The 23,182-nt window shown below is 46.3% G+C and overlaps 2 protein-coding genes and 1 pseudogene across 3 annotated transcripts; 2 read left to right on the top strand and 1 right to left on the bottom strand.

Annotated features, from left to right (window-relative positions):
• The first annotated feature begins 242 nt into the window (after positions 1-242).
• C1QTNF5 (C1q and TNF related 5) lies at positions 243-2,937 on the top strand. Of its 2 annotated transcripts, none has more exons than XM_069070036.1 (3): positions 243-366; positions 893-1,173; positions 1,965-2,937. In XM_069070036.1, the coding sequence occupies exons 2-3, from the start codon at positions 960-962 to the stop codon at positions 2,480-2,482; spliced, it is 732 nt and encodes a 243-aa protein (XP_068926137.1). In that variant the 5' UTR covers positions 243-366; positions 893-959; the 3' UTR covers positions 2,483-2,937. The 2 variants fall into 2 exon arrangements, with proteins under 2 accessions (XP_068926137.1, XP_068926138.1); XM_069070037.1 differs by having other exon boundaries at positions 271-504.
• A 2,920-nt stretch (positions 2,938-5,857) lies between these two features.
• Positions 5,858-8,613, bottom strand: RNF26 (ring finger protein 26). Its single transcript, XM_069070034.1, has one exon. It carries the CDS (start codon positions 8,187-8,189, stop codon positions 6,864-6,866), a length of 1,326 nt encoding a protein of 441 aa, XP_068926135.1. The 5' UTR covers positions 8,190-8,613; the 3' UTR covers positions 5,858-6,863.
• Positions 8,614-20,061: 11,448 nt separating this feature from the next.
• Positions 20,062-20,855, top strand: LOC138147628 (large ribosomal subunit protein eL6-like; annotated as a pseudogene).
• Positions 20,856-23,182: the final 2,327 nt, after the last annotated feature.

Raw genomic sequence — 23,182 nt, 5'->3', positions numbered from 1 at the left:
TCTCTCTCTCTCTCTCTCTCTCTCTCTCTCTCTCTCTCTCTCTCTCTCTCTCTCTCTCTCTCTCTCTCTCTGTATCTCTCTCTCTCTATTTCCCTCTCTCTCTCCTCTGTCTCTCTCTGACTCTGTCTCTGTCTCTGTCTCTCTCTCTCTGTGTCTCTATCTCTGTCTCTCTCCCTCTCTGTCTCTGTCTCTCTCTCTCCCTCTTCCCCTCCTCTGCTCTCCGCCTTCCCCCCCCCCCCCCCCCCGCCCCTCAATCCCCTGGCTTGGCGCCCTGGAGACACAGTTATTTCCCGGCCGTCACTCTTGGCTGTCTGGACTGCTGGTTTCCTCTCCGAGTTTGGAAGGAGCAGCCGGCCGGGACTAGGGGTACCGGGGTCGGGGACTGGGAAGGGAGAAGGGGGCCTCAGGACGGAGAGAATAGGAGAGTTTTTGAGGGTCAAGGGAGGCCAGCGTCTTGGAGGAGGCAGCGAGAGAGAGCCAGCCTGTTAATTCAGGGGCAGAGGGGTGAGTCAAGGCAGAGGGTGGAGGTGGGACCCCAAGGGATAATAAAGGATGGGGTCAGAAGTATTTAGGGATGGGGAGGGGACTATGAGCAAGATAGGATTAGGCCGGGAGGGAAACCACCTGGAAGAGAAGGGGAAAGACGGACCAGAGGGGAGTTTCAGTAGAAGGAGAGGAAGCTATGTTTTGCTTTCCCCTCCTTTGTCTTTTGGCTGGGCTCTGGGTTCTCTAGGGTCCTGCGAAAGAATTCTCCTCATAGTTTCAGGATATCTCTCATTCCCCTTGATTGTAGCCTGAAATGCAGGGAGGGGCTAGGATGGGGAGAGAAGAGAGGCAGGACCCTAGATCTAGGGTACTAACTCCCAGCCTGCCCCTATCCCCCTCCCCGCAGGCTGCGGGACCCAGCCAGCCCCTCCTTTAGGAGGGACCCAGCCGTCCTGGCGCCCAGCCCCAGCGCCATGAGGCCGCTCCTGCCCCTCCTGCTGCTGGCCCTGGTGGCCGGCTCGCCCCCATTGGACGACAACAAGATCCCCAGCCTGTGTTCCGGGCATCCTGGCGTCCCGGGCACCCCCGGGCATCACGGCAACCAAGGCCTGCCTGGCCGCGATGGCCGAGATGGGCGAGATGGGGCGCCTGGGACTCCGGGCGAGAAGGGTGCCGGCGGGCACCCGGGTAAGAAGACCTCACCCCGCCCCTCTTTACCCTTCTTTCTCCCTTCTTCTCATATGTTCCTCCCCAATGATTCACTCCTTCCCCACTTCTCCCTCCCTACTCACTAACTTAGTGGCCCCCGCACAGCCCTTGGAGGGTTAGTGTTGGTCCGTCCCACTCTCACTTGCCACGGCCAGAGGGCGCAGGAATTCCTTAGTAGAACTGGACTTTCATTAGGACCTGCCCCCATCATTCAACCCCTGCCCTTAAGCTCTACTGGCTCTGGTGGTACTTGGACCTTGGAACCCAGCCTATAGGTAAAGAAATTGACTGGAGAAATATGGTATAGGGAGGAAAGATGAGGGGAAACCTGTTCCCACAGATTCATAGATAATAAAATATAAAGCAGGGAAAGATCTTAGAAATCCTCTAGCCCAATACTCTCTCCTCCCATCATTTTACATAGGAGGAAACAGACCCGGCAGGCACAGTCGCCTCACTTTGGGAGGCCTCGGTCTCCTCTTCTGTAAAATGACTAGGATGGGACTAGATAATCCCTAAACCTTCCATTTCTAAAGCCCGTGATTCTCAAGTGGCATGTTAAACTCAAGTTAATTAGAAGAGGTAGAATTTGAACTCAGGTCCTCATTGCCCTTTCCGTTATTGCACACTTCCTATTCTATCTCAACATTTCCTGAGGGAACCATACCTGGTGAGGGATGGAGGAGATAGGGTCGAACTTTCGAAGGTCTCTCTGCTTCCACAGCTGTGACCATCATGCCCATTCCTAACACTGTCCCTTACCCCCACAGGGCTGCCTGGGCCTCGGGGGGACCCGGGGCCACCAGGAGAGTCAGGGCCAATGGGAGCAGCAGGGCCAGCGGGTGAGTGTGCAGTGCCTCCCCGGTCAGCCTTCAGTGCCAAACGCTCAGAGAGCCGGGTGCCTCCACCTGCTGACACACCCTTGCCATTCGACCGGGTGCTGGTGAACGAGCAGGGGCACTATGATCCTACCACGGGCAAGTTTACCTGCCAGGTGCCTGGCCTCTACTACTTTGCCGTCCATGCCACCGTCTACCGTGCTAGCTTGCAGTTCGACCTGGTGAAGAATGGCGAGTCGGTGGCTTCCTTCTTCCAGTTCTTTGGGGGGTGGCCAAAGCCAGCCTCACTTTCTGGGGGAGCCCTAGTAAGACTGGAGCCTGAGGACCAAGTCTGGGTGCAAGTGGGCGTGGGTGACTACATCGGCATCTATGCCAGCGTCAAGACAGACAGTACCTTCTCTGGCTTCCTAGTTTATTCTGACTGGCACAGTTCCCCTGTCTTTGCCTGATACTTCCCACTCAGGAAGGTTGTTCACTTCTTCCTTCCTGGGATGCTACACCCTCTTTTCTAAGAAGGGTGTCACTGCCCCAGCTGCATCTGCTCTGAGGAGGGCTGGCTCCCCCTTCGTGTGGGTGAGTAGGGAGATGGGGGCATCTCAGTCTTGCTGTTGATAGTGACAAGAGGGCATTATTAACAGGGAAGTGTGCCCACTGAAGGCATAATGGGGAAGTGGCCAGATTTCTAGCCAAAAGAAACACATAAGACCTGCTTCTGGCAATCATGCCCCATGGGCACAGGTCGTTTTGGTTCCCCAGTCCTCAGGGCCCAAAGCCTCAGTGGTAATGGTGATGGTGGTGGTAGACCCTTACCCTTTTCCCCCTGGGGCCCTTCCCTCTGTATTCCCTAACCTCAGGAACAGGGTCTTGTGCTTAGACATCACTTAATAAATCTACAAAAACCCTAGTACTAGCTTCTAATTATCTGGGGAGTTCAGTTATTCAATAGTTTTAAAGTCGTGTTCAATTCTTGGTGACCCCATTTGGGGTTATCTTGGCAAAGATACTGGAGTGGGTTTGCCATTTCCTTCTCCAGTTCATTTTACAGATAAGGTACTAAAGCAAACAGGGTTGAATGACTTGGCCAGGGTCACACAGTTAGTAAAATGTCTGAAGCTACATTTGAACTCAGGGAGATGAGTCTTCCAGCACTCTGGCACTCATGCCCCATGGGCACAGGTGTTCTGGTTCCCCAGTCCTCAGGGCCCAAAGCCCCAGTGGGGAGCTCATCTGGGGAGGAAGGATATCCTAACATAGTTGGATGGTAGTAGGAGCCAAGCCAAAGAAAGGGAGTTGGGATGGAATGAAATGTTTCTAATTTGCTTCAGAGCACATGATGTAAAGTGTAGTTGTGGTGTCAAGTGGTACAATTAACCAAAAGACATTTATGAAGTGTTTTCTATGGGCTAGGCACTTTGCTAAACACTGAGGATACAAAGGAAGGTAAAGTCTTTGCCTCCAAGGAGCTTGAAGACATGTAAACAACTAGGTACATAAAAGAAACACAGAGTAGATGGAAGGTGATCTCATAAAGGAAAGTATGAGGGAGGGGACCTGGAAAGGCCTCCTGCGGAAGGTGGCACCTAAGCTAAGATCTGACAGGGTGAATAGGCAGAAAGCATCCTAGGAGGCAGAACGAGGCCAATGTAGCTGAAGCATAGACATGGAAGGGCATAAGAACTTTAAATGCCAAAGAAAACTTTATATTTGATCCTGGAGGTAATATGGAGAGCCACTGGAGTTTATGAAATGTGTGTGGGTGAGAGGCAGGGACACAGTCAGATGGGTGTTTTAAGAAAATCACCTTAGCAGCTGAATGGAGGATAGACTAGAGTGGGGAGATACAAGAGACAGGCAGACCAACCAGAAGACCACAGTCCAGAAAAGAGGTGATGAGGACCTGAACTTGGGTGGTAACTGCGTGAGCTGAGAGGACAAATATGGAAATAAAGGCCTAAATCTATGAGAGTACCACTTCCTCTCCATCTTCAACCTTTATGCAAATACAGTTTTGGAACTAGAATATAAGCCACAATTTCGATTCCTAGTTGCTCATGGGTGGTTAGGGGATATTCATCTTTCTGGAATGACAACTTCCCCACTTTTGTACCATGCTATGGTGAGGAATGGGGTATTTCTCCCATTCACAATGAGTTGGTGAGAGAACCCAAAGTAAACATAAGTAGAGGGTAGCAAGATCCTGAGCCTGAAAAACAGGATGGTGTATAGGGACTAGATTGTCAGTCTAAAAGACCTAGATTCAAATCCTAACTCAAAACACTATACCCAGAGGCAGGCCTGCTTCTTCTGTAAAATGGGGATGATGATAGCTCCTATCTCTCAGGGTGGTTGTGAAAATCAAGAGATAAATGTAAAGCATGTAAATATTATTTGATATGTTACTAATATTGGTCATGGGAATATGGTACTAATTGCTTCCAGGATGGGACAGCACAAGCCAACAACCATTCTTAATTCCCATTCTTAGCACAGTCAGAACATGTACGGCTCTGGGAAGAGGGATGGCAGACTAGATCAGAGACAGACATCATCAGGCCTCACCACCCAAGTTAGGTCCTGGTGTGTGTTTCAGATGGATGGGGGGAGGAGGGAGAAGTAATACAAGGGCCATAGAGCAAAATGGGTAATGAATGCGGCCATGGACAGCACTCAAAGTCCTTCAATACAATGGGCTGAGCTCTTCTACCTGTGATGGCCTCACTCTGGTATTCCCAGGTTATCTATCTCCTGACATTAGGGTGGAATGGTATTCCAAACATTCCTACTCAACAGCAGCTAGCCCCAAATACAATTTCCTCCTTAGTATTCTGGTTTTGGACATAAAGCCCAGCAGCCCAGAAGCTGAAAGGGTTTAAAAAGGGTCTTTGCTTCACACTCAGGAAGTTTATCTATTCCCATAAATATTTATCCCAAGATTAAACAAACAGAGGGAACCAGGCATCCCTCCCACCCCCACCCCCACTTCCTCCTCTTCCCCAGCCTCCTTAAGCTCATCTCTACCCTGGAACTTAGTTCAAGAGCAGACTCTAACTTCAACCTTGTAAGTATAGAAGTGAAAGTTGGGAACCCCAGCCCTTCCCCCACCTGACCTCTAAGTTGGGGGCATGTTGCTGGGTAAAATGGAGCCACAGTCTGCATCCTGGGTTAGTAACAAAAAACCTCAAGTCCAAAGACATGAGTCTTTTCCTCCTTTAATCCTATGCTCTCTACTCCCCTTCCTCATAGCCACCCACCTTTTCACTAATTGGCAGTGCCTTAAACTCACCTCTCAGCCTCCTTCAGACTCTCTGGGAGAAAAGGTCTAAAAAGAAAACTGAAGTTAGGACAGAGCTCTGGCTTTTCAGAGATACCCAGAGATCCCTTCCCTCTCCTACTGCCAGCCCAGAGGAGCGCTTCGTATCAACAGGACACACAGTGAGCAGCCACTCCTAGGAAGTAAGGAGAGCAGTCTTCAAAACTTCTGGGAGGAAGTGGGAGAGCCTAAGCAGACAAGAGACTGGGTCAAGGTGAAAAAGAAACCTTGAACTTCGGTTCTTCATGAAGCTTATTCTAAGCAAGGTGAAAGGAAAATTTCCAAAACTCCTGAGGAGATAGGAGCTTTTGTGGGAACAAGGGACAGATGTCACATACACCATGTCAGAAACGAGCTCTGAAGGTGAGGAGAAAAGGGAAGGCTGGAGGTCACAATCTAAGCCAAATCCCCCATCGGCCACCCTCTTTCAGCTCCAGGAGAAAAGTGCCAAAGGCGGAAGTTTCCAGTGCCAACAGACACATCTTCACAGTCCTAGCCACACACAGAGGCAGAGGGCTGTGGAACAGACTTTATTCAGGAATAAACTGTAACAGTGGAAATGTTCAGGAATATGCTATCAGTCCCTCCCTCCTGAAGTACCTGGACCCAGAACAAATGTGGAATGTGGAACTTGTGCTCCCCAGAAAGGGGAGAGAGGACTAGTGGGAATGTTATTTTCATACCTGGAATTACAGGGATGGGGATATAGGAGTTCTGACTACTCTCTTCTGGACACCAATGGAGACAGGCTGCAAGAGTGACCAAAAGCAAACACTGAAGGAATCTAGGATCATCCTCAACCTCTTTCTCTCTTCTCCCCCAGGCCTCAAAGTTAGCTTTTTGGGTGTTGAAGAGGTCATAACAAGAGAGCAGGGGCAACTCTCAACCGCAGAGAGCAAATGAAAGACCCCCCACATCTCCCTAGCCCTGGGTCCCCAAAAAGGCAGGAAATTGGCTGATAGCATAGGTCAAAGATCTACAAAAGTCAAAGATCTTCCCAATGATCTTCAGCTGCCAAATAAGTAGCAGGCAGATCTGCTCTGGCAGGAGGGCCTTGATGGGGAGTAAGATGGGCCAAGATAATAGGCCCTAAAAAGGAAAACCAGAAGCAAGGTCAGGGCCTCCTTGGCCCAACACAAGATTGGCATCTGGGCAGGAGCCCAGAGGGTTGTAGCCTCAGGGGCACTTGCATAGGTGATACAGTCCTCATCACCCCTAAAATTTCCTGGTCCTAGAAGACACAGAGAAACTATGTCATCATTCCCCCCCACCCCACCCCCTTCTTCCTAGCCTACCTGAAGTCGGCCTGCTTCTCTGTTCCCTTAACCCTAAGAAGGTGAAGGGGAATCTTTGTGTCCTTATGGCTTCAAAGGCTTGGAATGTGAGCCCAAATGGCCTCTGGATCACTAGGGCTACAGGGGTACCCACCGGCTCAGAGAAGGGCAATGGGAAAGGCAGAATGAAATCCCAAAGGAAAAAAAAAATCATGGTGAGGGAGAGTCGGGGTGGGCACAGAGCCCTCAGAGGTAGACATTGAGGGTCTGCAGGATACCCTGGCGACACAGTGGGCAATTTCGCTGATAGACTGGCTGGCGTAGCAGAATCTCGGTGCAGGCTTGGCACAGGCAGAGGTGCCGACATGGTAGCAAGAGCACAGTTTTGCTTTGGTCCTGACAGATGACACATTTCTTTCTTTCCTCTTGTTCCTTCAGCAGCTGCCATGGATCATGCCCAGGCAGTGGTTCCTCCTCATTAAGTCTTTCCCGGCCCCTGACAGGTCCTACTCGAGCTGCCCCTGTCCCTTCCTCTGGCCTAAACGGAAGCCTGGGCACTGGGTCAGGAGGCTGCTCATGTCCCCGAATTCTGGCAGGTGGCCCCCTCCTTGGCCCACCCTGGGGGGCCCCAGGGGCCCCTCCTTCTCCTCCTCCACCACCACCACCAATGGGCCAGCTTGCCAGTTGCAGGCTCCGGCTCCATACCCTGCGCCAAGACTCTGAACCTAGTGCCAAGCGGGAGAGTCGTACCACATCCCCACGGAGCCGGTGGTAAGAAGGCAGGGCATGAAGCTGTTCAGCTGCCCGTACTGCCAGCCTTATTGCAAGATCTGGGTGCAGGATGGTTACTGTCATTGCCAACACTACCACCAGCAACACTAAGCCTGAGAGATTAGCTAACATGAAACTGGCCAGAAGACGGGTGCCAGAGGCTAATAACTCCAATACCAATTGGCAAGGCGTCCAGAGGAGAATTGCCATGGCAACGGCGCTACTGGAAACATGGGCAAAGAAGGCTCCTAACACATCAGTCACCCTCCACAGCGGCCCCATAACTGAGTCCCAGAGGGCCAGTCCCAGGGCAAAGAGGTTCTGGGTCCCGATGAGGCAGATGTTGACCAGGCTGTTGACCACATAGGCGGCCAGGCTCATGGCGATGGCGCACACATCGCAGGCTTGGCGCAGCAGGGCATGGCTGGACGAGACCACACTCAGCACCCCTCGGTGGACCAGCTCTCGGCCCCTGGCGGCCACGTGCAAGGCCAGGTGGCCTACCACGGTCAGGCTCTCCAGGCCCGAGCAGCAGCCCCGCAGCAGGGCGTTGGCTGCCTGCAGGACCCCCAGGAGCAGGCGGGCCAGGCCTTCGGCCACAGCCGCCACTGACAGCAGCGCCCCGCGGCCCAGGTGCAGGAGGCTGGCTAGCAGCGTGTGCGGGAGGTTGTAGATGAAGGTCACCATCCAGCTCAGCGCGGCCAGCAGCGAGGACACGAGGAGGAAGTTGAGGTCCAGCAAGAAGTAGAGCACGTCCAAGGCCAGGCCGATCCCGTTCAACACCAGGTACAGGGCCTCCATGGCCGGCCTCCCAGGGTCAGTTGTTGGGCCCGAGGGCAGGGCTGTGGCTTAGGGGGCGCAGGAGTCACAGGACGGGCAAGGCACGCAAACACGGGGTAGGGTGAGGGTGGGGTTGGGCCGGGGCCGGGGCCCGGAGCGCTTCAGCGAGAGGGAAGGCGGGGGGGTCCCCGGCCCCGAGGCTGGAACGGGATGGGGAGCCGCGCGTGAGGCGGCCGCAAGGAGGCTCCTGTCCCCGCCCGGCCCCCTTCCTCCGGAATCGCGACCTAGCGGGAGGCAGGGGGGGATGGGCGGGGAGGGAGGGCTACAAGCGGCGAGGTGCCCCCTCTCAAGAACCCCTGGACGCTACAGCCGCGGCCTCGGATCCGCCGGGCGCCGCCATCTTGCGCGCGGGGGAGGGGCCGAAGGCGCGGAAAGGTCACAGAAAAAAAGCCGGCGAATAGGGGCGGTCCAATCGCCAGAGCTGCCGAGAATCGATTGGCTTATTTGAACGGCGCCCAGCCGTGTTTACATTCCAAAGGACGAGGCTGGGTCAAGACGAAGCTAGCTCCACCCCCCTCCTAAAGATGATTGGTTAAGTCACCAAGAGGGCGGGACAGTTCAGTGGGGACTACCTACGGAGGCCCGGATTCAGAATTTAAAGGGAAGGGAGGAAGTGTGCGGCCACTCCTTCACTGAGTGTGTCCGACGACCATGCATTCATTGTCTGTGTCCCTAAAATGACCCTAAGTGCCTTCTCTCCACCCAAAACCTCCATCTTCTTCTCCCCGTGTTCCTCTGTCTCCCTCTTCTGTCCGGGTGTGTCCCTTCCTCTTTTTCGTCCCTCAGTGCCACGAAATGCTACATTTCATCCAAGGCGTTTTCTGCATCTTATTTATACGGCCGAGTTTTAGAGTAAACTCATTGCAAACAGGCATTACTTAATTCTTTGTATTTGTCACCCCGGCACCGGCACTGGCGCAGTGCTGGGGACTACAAATGCTCTTTTGAAACTGATTTTTGTATTAATATGACTGTCGTCATTATTTTCCTACTGTTGAACCATCCTTGCATTCCTGGTAGAAAGCTGGGGAGAGGGAGAGGGAGAGGGAGAGGGTACACGCAGAGTCTTAAACTCTGCAATAATGGTTAATATGAAGACAACTCCAAATGACTCATGATGGAAAATGCTATCTACACCCAGGAAAAGAACTATGGACTCTAAATGCAGATAGATCGAACCATACTACTGGCTCTCCCTTTTTTTGTTGTTTCTTCTTTCTTGTGATTTCTCCCTTTGGTTCTAATTCTTCTTTACAACATGACTAATGTGAAAATGTTTAATATGAATATATATATATATATATATATTTATATACATATATATGTAAAGGCTATATCAGATTGCACTGTGTCTTGGGGTGGGGGGAGGGAGGGATGGGGAGAAAATTTGGAATTCAAAATCTTATGGAAGTGAATGGTGAAAACTAAAAATAAATAATTTTTAAAAATAAAAAATAAAGTAACTTTAAAAATAATTAATTTTTAATCGATTTTGATTAGTACCCTATCCCAGCTCTGCATGCCCCAGTCTCCCCCCACCTCTGTGTCCCTCAATCTTCTCCCTCCGTGGAGGATGTTGTCCATCAATTCTAGCATCTTTTTTATTTATCCTTCATAATCTGTCTTGACAACAGTGACAGTCACACCAGATAGGTTTAAAATTGGGTCAGCATTCTTTTCAAAAAAGACTTCTGGCTTCTCCTTTGCAAGTTGCAGTGTTCAAAATCCAGTTTTTTTTTAGCTTGTGAATTGGAAGGAATGAGTAGATTTACAAATATCTGTCAATCAATCAATAAACATTTTTTAAGTGTCTATGTGATAGGCATTGTGCTAGAATGCAAAAAGAGGTAAATGATAGAGCTTATAATCTAATGGGGAAGATAACATATAAACAAATATATGGAAAGCAAACTATATACAAGATAAATTGTAAATAATTAAAAGAGGGAAAGCACTGGAATTAAGAGGGGTAGGAAAGGTTTCCTGCAGAAGGGTGGGATTTTAGTTAGGACTTGAAGCCAGAGAGGTCAGTAGTCTGATCAGAGCAGGAAGAGGTTCCAGACATGAGGAACAGTCAGAGAAAATTCCTGGAACTGAGAGATGGAGTGTCTTCATGGAACAGCCAGGTGGCTAATGTCACTGGATTGAAGAACACATTAGGTATGGGATAAGAAATGTAGGAGGGAGCTAGGTTATGAAGGGCTTTGCATGTCAAAAAGGATTTTCTATTTGCTTCTGGAGGCAATAGGAAGCCACTGGAGTTTACTGACAGAGCTGAGGGGTGGCATCATCAGACCTGCATTTTAGTAGTGCTCTCACCTACTTGAAACCTCAGCTTGTTTTGCTTGTTCTTCATTCTCAGAGGACCAAGACATATGGAAGGTGATACCAGGACTTGCAAGTGAATTGACTTTAAGTGAGGCAGGATCATGCAAAGTCACCGGCCTCACTTTCTCCTCCAGAGCCATCTGGGTCCAGTGGCCAGATATAGATGGCCCCTCTTTGCTTCCCAGTCTTTTGACTTATCCCCCAATCAATCCCATGTCCCTTAGTCCCCTCTATCTCTCTGTGTTCCTCAATCCCCAACTCTTTATCTCTCAGCCTCCCCACCTCAGTTCCATGTCCTTCATTTTCCCCCCCAAATCTGTGTATTTCACTCTCCCCCTTCTGTGAGTCTCTCTCTCCCCTTTCCTTTATCTGTCTCCTTCTCTCTGTCCCTCAGTCTCTTCCCTTTCAGTTTCCCCCCCACACTCAGTATCCTTCAGTGCCCCCCCCAACCTGGTATTTACTTTCTTCTTTCCCTTACTCACTTTTTTAAAAATCCCTCTTTCCTTGCTCTGAATTACTTCTCCAATTTTCCCCTTCCATCTTCTTATCTCTTCTCTCTATATCTTTTCTTTTTCCTTCCTCTCCCCAAAGCCTGAACAAAAGCACCATAGAATCATATCTGTAAATGTAATTCAGCTCAATCATCTTACAGATGAAGAAACTGAGGCCCAAAATGCAGGAAATGAATTATCCAAAGCCACATTGTTAGTGATAGTGTAGTGTAGTGATAGCCAGACCTGATGGGGTCAAGGTTAGGGCTAAAAAACCTTCTGGTTCCTAGTTTCTTCACTTCAATTCCTTTTTTCCTTCACTTCAGTTGTCTCTCTACTACAGCACATTTTGAAAGGGGTAAGGAAAATTATCATTATGCTGTATCATTTAATAATTAACATTACTCTGTGGTTGTTGTCCTTCATTCTTTAAGGGGACCAAAATCACTATGCTAGAGTCAAATTACAGTGTGTCTGACTGTGTGCCACAGTGTGGCTGATCAGACCAATACCGAACGTTCAGGTCTGGCACAAATAGTCCAGGTGAACATTTGGGGAGGATTCTCTAAATTGGTGCACCTTGAATTTCTTTCGAGCTACTTCAATTCTGCTTTGCTCACAGAGCACAACACCTTCTCTGATGAAGGCACGCCATGGTGAGCAGTCTTGTGCCTGTGTCTGCCATGTCACACAGTTAATTCCAAGGTTCTTGAGAGGGACCTTGAGAGTGTCCTTGTATCGCTTTTTCTGGCCACCATGTGAGTGTTTACCCTGTGTGAGTTCTCCATAAAAATAGTCTTTTTGGCAAGCATATGTATGGCATTGCAACAACGTGGCCAGCCCATCGAAGTTGTACTCTCTGAAGTAGAGTTTGAATGCTTAGCAGTTTAGCCGGAAAAAGGACCTCAGTGTCTGGTACCTTATCCTGCCAGGAGATCTTCAGAATCTTCCTAAGACCATTCAAATGGAAGCTATTCAATTTCCTGGCATGGTGCTGGTAGACTGTCTAGGTTTTACAAGCATACAACAATGAGGTCAACACAATGACTATGCAGACCTTCAGTTCAGTAGTCAGCCAAACACCTCTTCTCTTCTACACTTTCCTTCAGAGCCTCCCAAACACTGAGCTAGATCTGGCAATGTATGTGTCAACCTCATTATCAATATGTACCTTCCTGGAAAGTACACTGCCAAGGTAATTGAACTTATCCACAACATTCAGAACTTCTCCATTTGCTATAATCAGTGGTTCCACATATGGATCGTATGGTGCTGACTGATGGAATTTTCTTAGTGTTAATTGTTGGGCCAAAATCAACACAAGCAGCAGAGAATTAATCCATATTTTGTTGCATCTTAACTAAAGAAGTTGCATTGAGTGCACAATCATCTGCAAACAAAAAAAAACATGCACCAGTACTCCCTCCACTTTAGTCTTGGCTCACAACCTTTCCAAGTTGAAGACCATAACTCTTCTATCTACTATCATTCATCCTTTCCCCAATTTTCAGATCTAATTTCTCAGTCTACCTCACAAGGCATTAGAGTAATGTGATCACTCCTATCATTCCCCACTCCCCCATACACACACACATGCTCTAACTAACCAGTTTAAGTGGGACCCCTGCCTCTATTTACAGTTAAACAGAAAAGTATCTTGAGCTGGGCCCTCCAAAGGCAATGACTCCTCTGTCCTTCTGTCTCCTTGGGGTGATTAGGTCTTTAAGGGGGGAGACTAAAGGAGGGAGATCTGACTGGGATGGTTCTGATTTTCTGGTCAAGATTACTAGAGGCAGCTGAAGTCCATAAAGCAATTAGCATTCCTTAATGCTAATATCAAGAGGGGCATGATCAGCCACACTTAAAGGCCAACTCACTTTCCTTAGCATCAAAGATTAATCCTATCACCTGAGGATTACTCCCAGTCTCCCAATGAGGAAATAAGGAGGAGCTGAGGTAACTTTTAACCCCCCTCCTCATTAAAATGTCTACCAGTTGGAATTGTCTCACCTTTTCCAGGGAAGGTCCAGATAATGTACTGTTAGGCCAATCAGAAGGAAGACACACCTATGTTTAAAAGACCCTGTTGGCCCTCACTCAGGGTTTTTGGTCATTGAGAGAGGTCATTGGGTGGCACAGTGGATAGAATGCTGGGCCTGGGAGCTGGGAAGACTCATCTTCCTAAATTCAAATCTGGCCTCAGACACTTACTAGCTGTGTGGCCCTGGGCAAGTCACTTAATGCTGTTTGCCTCAGTTTTTCCATCTGTAAAATGAACTGGAGAAGGACATGGCAAACCGTTGAAGTATCTCTGCCGAGGAAACCCCAAATGGAGTCACAGAAAGTTGAACTCAACAACAACAAAAAACTAACTAATAAATTGATCATGCTGATGTCACTGGCTGAGATGGCCAGTGTGACCCACTTTACTAACAGTTTACTCATCACTGTTGGTAAACTGATATCTTGCCCTGGAGAAAACTGTCTGAGACTGCCTTTGTTGCAACTTTACTCGCCACAGGGGTCTGAAATACGATCCCAGTGTCCAGAGTCCCAAAGCCAATAGCCCCAACTTGTAACGAACTGCAAGAACAGCAAGCTCATGAGTTGGCCAAGAGGGGGAGCCAAAGAGCCAGGAAGGACCAACGTGGGTGATTGGCAGAAACTAGTTAGTTTGCTTCCTTCCCGGGGTCCTTTTCTAGAACCTGCAATGACTTCCCCTTCTACAGCCCGAGAACTGAGAACAAACTCGCAGGAGTTCCAGACTGTCCATAAACTGACTCTATTCTTCTTCTCTAACCTTACTTCCCCCAGCTCCAACATTTAGCTTTTGCTCTCAGCAAACCAGTTCTTTTCCTTCCACATAATCATAGAATATAAAGAGAAGAAAAATACCCCTCCTTCGCTCCCTCCCTTCTTTACAGGAGTGGAGGACTGTCCAATTCAAATGAATGAATATTTATTAAGCACCTACTATGTGCCACGAACTGTGCTAAGAGCTAGGGATACAAATAAGCTCCTCAAGGAGCTTACAGTCGAATGGGGGAGATGGCTGGTTGTTTGGTTGTTGTCCTTCGTTCTTCAAGAGGACCAAAATGACACCACTCTGCCAGTCAAGTTTCAGTATGTCTGACTGTGGCCGATCAGACCAGTATGAGTTCAGAATGCTCTACTGCAGGTGGGGCACAAATGGTCTGTGAATATTTGGGGTGGATTCTCTAAATGTCTGTCACATCCTTCGTTTCCTCTGAGCTGCAGTTCTGTTTTGCTTATGGAGCACAGCACCATCTCTGATGAGGGCACACCATGCTGAGTGGTCCTGTGCCAGTGTCTCCCATGTCACACAATCAATTCCAAGAAGATAACACGCAAGAGGAAGGTGGAAAGCAAAGGAGATAGGGGTACCCTACTTGGGGATATCTTATTCCATGGAGTTGAGACTAAGCAGAGAGGTGGATATAAAGTGGAGTGAGGTGGAAAGTCCAGTCCTCTATAAAGGAAAGCTTTGAGTAGAATTGAGTGTTCCACCCTCCAACCATCCAGCCAGTCAGAGAGAGGAGGCAGAGGGAGTTGAGAAGTTGTTGGGGACATCCAAGTTGAACAGAACAGCTTGATGAGGAGATTTCTGGTGATCAGCTTGTCCTGGGAGGAGTTTTGTTTCTTGGAGTTGAGATGATGCTGAAATGCAGGTGCAAAGTGGAGAGTGGAAAAGGATGGGCATAGAACATAAAAGGTTCTGTCAGTATTAGTTAATCTTGTTGAATAGTTTTACCAAACTGCTTTTTTTTCTCTTTCATTTTTATTCTGTGTTACAAAGAATGGCTTTTGGGGCACTCATAAAGGTGATATAAAAACAAATGACATCTGTAAAAATGTGTGTATATATATATATATATATATACACACATACACACATTACCTAACCTGTGAATTCATCAGTATAGGAGGCTCCTGGTCAATAACTTCCTCCATCAAAGTTGATCAGTATCTTCTTTAAGATGGATATCTTAAACATTAACTGCCGGGGAACTGAGAGGTTTACAGTCCAGTCATACAGCCAATATGCCAGAAACCAAACTTGAACACTAGTATAATCTTATAATATTCCCAGCAGCAGAAGTTTATTTTCCCTAAAAGGCAATAGAGCTTCTTGTGGGACCTAATTGGCCCCTGCCTCCCTTAATAAATCTCCTGGTCACCAAGGAGCATAGAAAGTTCCACCAGTCTGGAACCCATGTTGAGACAAGACCCTCCAAGTTGATGGATTAGTCTAAAGACCGCATGAGTCACTACACCCTGCCTACCCTGCTGAACAGAAAGATGAGTTTCCATATGAAGGATAGGGTGTCGGGTCTACCAACACTAAATGTCCCTCATGCTTGTTGCATATCTTTGCTATGTTATAGCTAAATCAATCTTTTGTTTACTGTTCAATGACTTACAAGAGCCTTTTTTAGTTCCAAAATGTAACATGAAATAGCAGCCTGCTAGTGAGACCAGCCCCTAAGATTTGGCACAGTCAGTAATTGGGTTGAGATGAGAATTGATGACATCATGATTGAGATGGGGGAAGGGCACTGCAGATATGGAAGGTGGGGTAATCAGATGGTCAGATACCACACTGTAGTATTACCAACCGGTGAAATCTGAGCAGGTGGTGGGGACAGCCAATGGTTTAGGCAAATACTTTTGTCATTGTACATAGGTACTCTGGGAATGGAAGGAGGGGTCCCAGAGCCTGCTGCCCTGCTAGGTACTGTCTGACGTTTCATGACACCATTTGGGGGTTTCTTGACAAAGGTACTGGAGTAGTTTCCCATTTCCTTCTCCAGTTCATTTTACAGATGAGGAAACTGAGGCAAACAGGGTTAAGTGACTTACCCAAGATCACATAGCTAGTGAGTGTCTGAGGCCAGATTTGAAGTCAGATCCTCCTGACTCCAAGCCAGTGCTACATCCACTGAGGATCTAGCTGCCAACAACAACAACAATACACCTGAAACATGAAACTGATAAGAAAGCAATTGATGGCTAACCCATCCAGCTGCTAGTAAAGCTGTTAGCACCAGAGCAATAGCCCTTCAGTCCCACCAAAGCCTAAGACATCCTCAGAGGAACCTGCCCCATTTGGATCTTTCAGGGAGGCTACAGAGGGCAGGTGTTATGGGTTCTTTGTAGTCATTTTCTGTGCCGTCCTTTCAGCAACCTGTATGCATGGGTAGGGAGAGTGCACCTTGCATAGGAAAGGCCTCCTGGGGTTCAAGGCCCATCTGCAGTGAGGGCTGTTGTGGTGTGACTGAAGGGAGGCAGAACAAACATCTCTAGCCTTCTTTTCTCCTCATCTTCTCCAAAGGAGACTTTCATTCCTGCCAGGAGGGGAAGCAGGAAGTTGGGGCCTGGAGGCCTCTATTTTGCTTTCTTCAAAGAGAGGGGACACTAAGCTAGTATTATATTTATTTGATCCCTAAAATATTACTAATCTAGTAGATGTGATGTAGGGGTTTAATTTATCTTCTGATCATTACTGGGGGAAGGAGAACCTCAAGCTTTACATCCAAGGATTGACCCATTCCCCACCTCATACCAATTCCACAATGAACACACATAATGAATAGGAAAGAAACCCATTTATCCAAATTTCAGCAAAACAGAAATCAGAAAATTACATAGGCAAATATATACCAGATAAAACATAGTGAAAGAGCTCTCTTATGGGAATTGAGGTAAGCTCAACCAAGAAAGCCTTTGATCTCACCCAAGAGGAAACTCCCTGAAGTCTCTGTAGAAGAAAACTGGAGAGGGACAGGATAGAGACGGCCAACTCTTCCCGTGTCTTTTCCCCTCAGCACCCTAAAGTGGGGTCGGTCTTGCCTATCTTCTCTCTTGAAGCTGGAAGGCAGAAGCGGCCAAATCACCAAATGCTTGGAGAGTCCCCAAGAACATTTGAAACCTGAAGAGTCCTGAAAAGAACTGACCTTGAGTTGAGACTCTCTAGCCTTTCACCAATGCTGCCCACCACCACCACCCTTCACACAGAGGAAGGCATTCATCTCCACCAATAAGGAGAGTCTCATGCCAATGGGCCTTGGGATAAGGTCAAATGGAAACCCTTAGAGTTAACCAAACTATACTATGCAGTTAAGAACAAACAGTATCAGGTGCCTGGGGAATGGGGATGGGGATGGGACTGGGGGAGTGAAAGGTATTTTTAGGGATGGAGATAAAGAGAGCTTGAGTTTCTTGTTGCAAAGATCTAAGACCCACTTCTTCCAAAGGGGGGAGAAAATGCCTAGGATTTCTGGCTTTTGTACTCCTCTACATTTTTTCTTTTTTTTCCTTCTCTTTCTTTATGTGACTTTTTGGGCTGAGGAGGCTTTAATTTTTTTCTTGTTCTTTTCCCCTTAGTACCACCTTTATGAGATTGTCCAGTAAAAGCCATGAAAGCATTTACATAGCAGGTCAGTCAGTTAATAACATTTATTAAGCATCTTCTGTGCATCTTTAGTAAGCACCAGAGTTACAAGGAAAGGCATAAGATAGACCTCGTCCTCACGAGCTCACAATCTAATGGGGGAGACAAGACATAAAGTGAAGGCGAGGTGCCTGCTGAAGTCCTAAAGTCAGAATGGGAAATGATTGGAAAAGGTGTGAGTTACAGAAATGATTTTACCTTGCAGGATGATAAGTTTCTGGAGGTCATGCAAAGACCTTCTGGAAGATCTTCTAGAAGATACTTATGACCTTGCCACCACAAGCATTGTACATGGTAGGAACTGGGTTTCCCTCCAGTTTCCCAAAACAGGGATTTATTTTTCTTAAAAGTTAACAGAGCTGTAACCCTGGGACCTGACTGACCCTGGTCTTCCTTGAGGGCAATTACTGATCACCCAGAGGTACAGCATGGATTCAAGTGAATGTCTGAAGACCATGTGAGTCAGTCCACGCTTGGTGCTCAACCGACATGCTTCCATGTGGAGATGCAGGCTGAGTCTAGGATGTCACTATGCCCTCACTGCAAGTCCTTGCTATGTTAGAACTAAGTAAACCTTTTGTTAACTATTTGAATGCCTTATTCAGTCTCTAAATAGCACCTGAACTAGCAGAATACCAGTGTTAGGTCTGCCCTAACCCCAGGTCTTTATGATTCCAAAGTATACACTCTATCCATTATGTTATAATGTCTCTCTGCCACCAACAAAATTTCATTTTTTAATGTGTTTGGGTTTTTTTGTGTGTGTGTGTGAAGCCATCTGTGTTAAGTAACTTGCCCAGGGTCACACAGCTAGTAAGTGTCGAATATCTGATGCTGGATTTGAACTCAGGTTCTCCTGACCCCAGAGCCGGTACTCTATCCACTGTGCCACCTAGCTGCCCACTAAAAATATATTTTAAAAAAAATCTCCCCAAGGAAAGCATGGAAGAGGCCATAGAATACAACCTATACATGAACAAAAATCCCTGAAAAGTAGACAGCCCATCCTTGAAACTTCTAGGGAAACCCACATTCCAATTCTACCCATCACTTCTAGTTCTGCCCCCAGGACCAAGTGGAATAAGTCTAATTCCCTTCCTACACAACAACCCCCCAAACATTTGAAGATAGATAATACAGCTGGAGCAATGGTAGAAATTGTAGGCAGGTTTTGCACAAACAAAACCAATGCAACCAAAATTAGAAGGAAAGCAGAAAACTGGGGAAATTTTATACCCAGTATCTCTGATAAAGGCCTCGTTTCTCAAATATGTGGAGAACTGAGTCAAATTCATAGGAACATTAGTCATTAGTCAACTAATAAATGGTCAAAGGATATGAATAGGCAGTTTTCAGGTGAAGAAATCAAAGCTACCTGTAGGCATATAAATAATGCCCTAAATCATTATTGATTGAGAAATGCAAATTAAAGCAACTCTGGTACTACCTCACCCCCACTAGATTGACTAATATGACAGAAAAGAAAAATGACAAATTTGGAAGTGCATGTGGGAAAACTGGGACATTTTTGGTAGAGTTGTGAACTGATCCAACCATTCTGGAGAGCAGTTTGGAACTATGTACAAAGGACTATGGAAATGTGCATACCCTTTGATCCAGCAATACCTAGGTTTGTATGAGAGAGTGGGAGAGAGACAGACAGACAGACAGGCAGAGAGACAGACAGACAGACAGAGAGAGACAGAGAGTGAGAGACAGAGAGAGACAGAGAGCGAGAGACAGAGACAGAGACAAAGAGACAGAGAGACACACACACAGAGAAACAGAGACAGAGAGACCCAGAGAGAGAGAGAGAGAGAGAGAGAGAGAGAGAGAGAGAGAGAGAGAGAGAACCTGTTTGTACAAAATATAGTAGCTCTTTCTGTGGTAGCAAAAAATTGAAAATTGAGGGGATGCCCATCAATTGGGGAATGGCTAAACAAGTTGTGGTATATGAATGTAAGGTATATGAATATACATCAAATGAATGTAAGGGAATATTATTGTGCTATAAGAAATTATTTCAGAAAAAAAACCTGGAAAGACTTGCATAAACTGATACAGAGTGAAGTGAGCAGAACCAGGAGACCATTGTACACAGCAACAGCAATATTGTATGATGAACATCTGTGAATGACTTAGCTATTCTCAGAAATATAGTGATCAAGGACAATCCCAAAGGACTCATGTTGAAAAATGCTCTGTCTCCAGAGAAAGAATTGATCAAGTCTGAATACAGACCAAAGTATACTCTTTCTTTCCTTTCTCTCTCTTTCTTTTTTCTTTCTTTCTCTTCCTTCCTTTCTTTGTTTTGTTCATGTTTTCTTCCATAAAAGGACTAATAGGAAAATGTTTTACATGATTGCACACGTATAACCTATATCAAATTGCTTACCTTACCTTAGAGAGGGGAGAGGAGGGATAGATTTGGAACTCAAAAATTAACAATGAATGTTAAAAAATGGTTTTACATGTAATTGGAGGGAAAAAATACATATTTAAAAAAAAAAAGGAATTGTAGCTCTCTTTCCCGTCTCTCAAGATGGCGGACAAAAAGCTTCCCAAGGAAAAGAAGGTCAAAAAGGGGAAAAAAAGAGAGAAAGAGAGAATAAAAAGGAAGATGTAGCTGAAAAGAAAGGACAAAAAGCCTCGAAAGCATTGCAGTCGGAACCCAGTCCTGGCCAGAGGGATTGGTAGATACTCCAGGTCTGTGATGTTTTCCTGGAGGGCCCTGTGCAAGCGGAAATACACTGCCCTGAAAAACCGAATTGAAAGGAAAAAGAAGAAGAAAGTGCCTGCTACTCTCTCAAAGCCTGTTGATGGTGATAATAATGGAGGAACCCGTGTGGTAAAGATTCGCCAAATTCCTAGGTATTACCCTACTGAGGATGTGCCTACAAAGCTGCCAAGTCATGGCAAAAAGTCCTTCAGCCAGCATGTGAGGAGACTTCAAGCTGGCATCACCCTGGGCACCATTCTGATCATGCTCACTGGCTGCCACAGGGGCAAGCGAGTGGTTTTCCTGAAGCAGCTGGCTAATGGCTTGCTACTGGTGACTGGGACCTCTGACTATCAACCGTGTTCCTCTGAGAAGGACCCATCAGAAGTCTGTCATTGTCACCTCTACCAGGGTTAACCTTTCAGGTGTGAAAATTCCAAATCATATTACTGTTGCTTACTTCAAGAAGAGGCTGCATAAACCTAGACACCAAGAAGGAGAGATTTTTGATACAGAAGAAGAGAAATAAGAGATTGCAGAGCAGTGCAAGGCTGATCAGAAAACAGTAGACTCAGATCCTGCCCCAAATCAAGACAATTCCTCCGCTCCATGGCTACCTGCGTTGTGTCTTCTCTCTCTCCAATGGAGTTTATCCTCACAAACTGGTGTTTTAAATGCCTTGCAGAGAACACATTAAAATATTTGCAACAGCAAAAAAAAAAAAAAAGGAATTGTAGGGAGGCAGATTTAGACTGGACACAGAGAAATACTTCCTAATGATTAGAGGCATCCAAAAGTTGCCTTAGGAGTTGGTGATTTCTCCATCACTTGTGCTCTTCAAGCAAAGGCTGGATGACTGTTCAGTAGGTAAGTTGGAGAGGAAGTCTCATTTAGGTATAGTTTGATTTCTAACTGTTTTGCACCCTGAAGATTCTGTTACTATGATTCAATAACTATTTTCTCCTTCTTATCCTCCCATCTCTAGTTTTCCATTCTCCAGATTAAAGTTTCCTGGTTCCTTTAACTCTCCTCATGGTCTACAATCCTCTAACTATCCTGCTTTCCTTCTTCTGGATGTGGTGCCCAAAAGTGAACAAAATGCTCAAAATGTGGGCTGAGCACAATCTCCCTTGCTCTGGACACTATGTTTCTTAACACAGCAAAAGGTCACATTCCCTTTGTTGGAGGTAAGGTCACACTGTTGCCTCATATTTCACATATTATTTTTCTAAAAACCCCAAAGCTTTTTGACAGACCTTTTTTGGGGAATCTTAAAATTGTTTCCTCTAGACTAGTAACAGTTAAAGGAACAGATAGATAGACTCTTTGCCTGGTATACTCTCTCTCTCTCTCTCTCCCTCCCTCTCACTCTCTCTCTCTCTCTCTCTCTCTCTCTCTCTCTCTCTCTCTCTCTCTCTCTCTCTCTGTCTGTCTGTCTGTCTCCCTCTGTCTCTCTCTCCGACTAGAGCAGAGTGACCAGCCACTGGCCCCAATCTCCTGCTTCCCTCCCTAGCAGGAATCAAAGTCTCCCTAGGAGAAGGGTGAGAGGAGGAAACTCCAAAGATAACTATTCTTGCCTCCCTGGGAGCCACATCCAGACAGAACCATGTGCACATTCATAACCTACAAGAATAAAATGAAACATTCCCTACACATGCTACTCCTCTATACTGAAATGTCTCATTAGCTATCTCTCATGCTTGGAATTCTCTCCCTCCTCATCTCTTGTCTCCTGGCTTTCCTGGCTTCCTTCAAGTCTTGGCTAAAAATCAGCTAGGTGGTTCAGTGGACAGAGTTCTGGGCCTGGAGTCAAGAAAACCTGAGTTTAAAACCAACCTCAGACACTTACTAGCTGTGTGACCATGGACAAGTCACTTAACTTCTGTTTGCCTCAGTTTCTTCAGTTGTAAAATGAGGATAATAATAGTACCTACTTTGCATCATTGTTGTGAGGATAAAATGAAACTAATGATGATGATGATGATGATGCTTACTGGCACATAGTAGGTCCTATATAAAAACTTATTTCCTCACACACTCCGCAATAGTTAATTGATGTTTTGTCTAGAGTTTTTACATTTTGTTTCTTTGTTTCCCTCCACCTTCTTCCACCCTAGTTCCATTGTAGCCTACCCACACAGAGGCTCATAAGGGCTTCTTGTAAGGTGGTGTATTTCTTTTTTTTTTTGTCTTAATGTTAGAGCTATGCTATAGCAAGTACTTCTAACATGATGTCAAATAATTCCAACAGTGAGCATTCTTGTTCCACTCTTGATCCCATCAGGAAAGTTTTCAATGTTTCTCACTTACAAGTAATGCTAGGTCTTGGATTTAGCTAAGTGCTCCTGTCAGGAGAATCTTATTAAGCAGATTATTAATATTAATATTATCATATTAAGCAGATTCCTATGCTTTTTAGATTTTAAGTGATATATTTTATCAAATTATTTTTATGCATCTACTGATATGAAATAGATAATATAGATTGTTATTAATATGATTTATTATGCTAGTTGTTTCCCTAAGTTTGAACCATCCTTACATTCCTGGAATAAAGGGCCTTGGTCATGTAAATTTTGAGGATATATATTTCTTAAATTCTTTGACAGTATTTTATTTAATATGCTTTCATCAATGTTGATTAGTGATTTTATTCTCTAGCTCTTTTTCTGCTTTATTTCTCCTTGGTTTGGATATCAAGATCAAGCTTGAAAAGACACACATGTGACACTTAGAGTAGTACAAGAGTAATCAAAATCCACAGGGGTTGCTATAATAACTTCCTTAAGCCCAGAGAAGGCAGGTTATCACTTTATTAATTACCCAGCAAGGCAGTGTAATATTTTATTTGTGCACCAGGTGGTGCTATCTTCAAACCACCATCCAAGTGATTTCATCAGAGACTGGCATTTGCCACCTCTCTAGTGCCCATAGTTAGTCAAAC

The sequence above is a fragment of the Petaurus breviceps genome, unplaced genomic scaffold (genome assembly GCF_028583685.1).
Source record: "Petaurus breviceps papuanus isolate PSGF00001 unplaced genomic scaffold, PetGlider_PUasm1.0 90804, whole genome shotgun sequence".
Lineage (NCBI taxonomy): Eukaryota > Metazoa > Chordata > Mammalia > Diprotodontia > Petauridae > Petaurus > Petaurus breviceps.
This window is presented reverse-complemented; position numbering and strand designations above follow the sequence as displayed.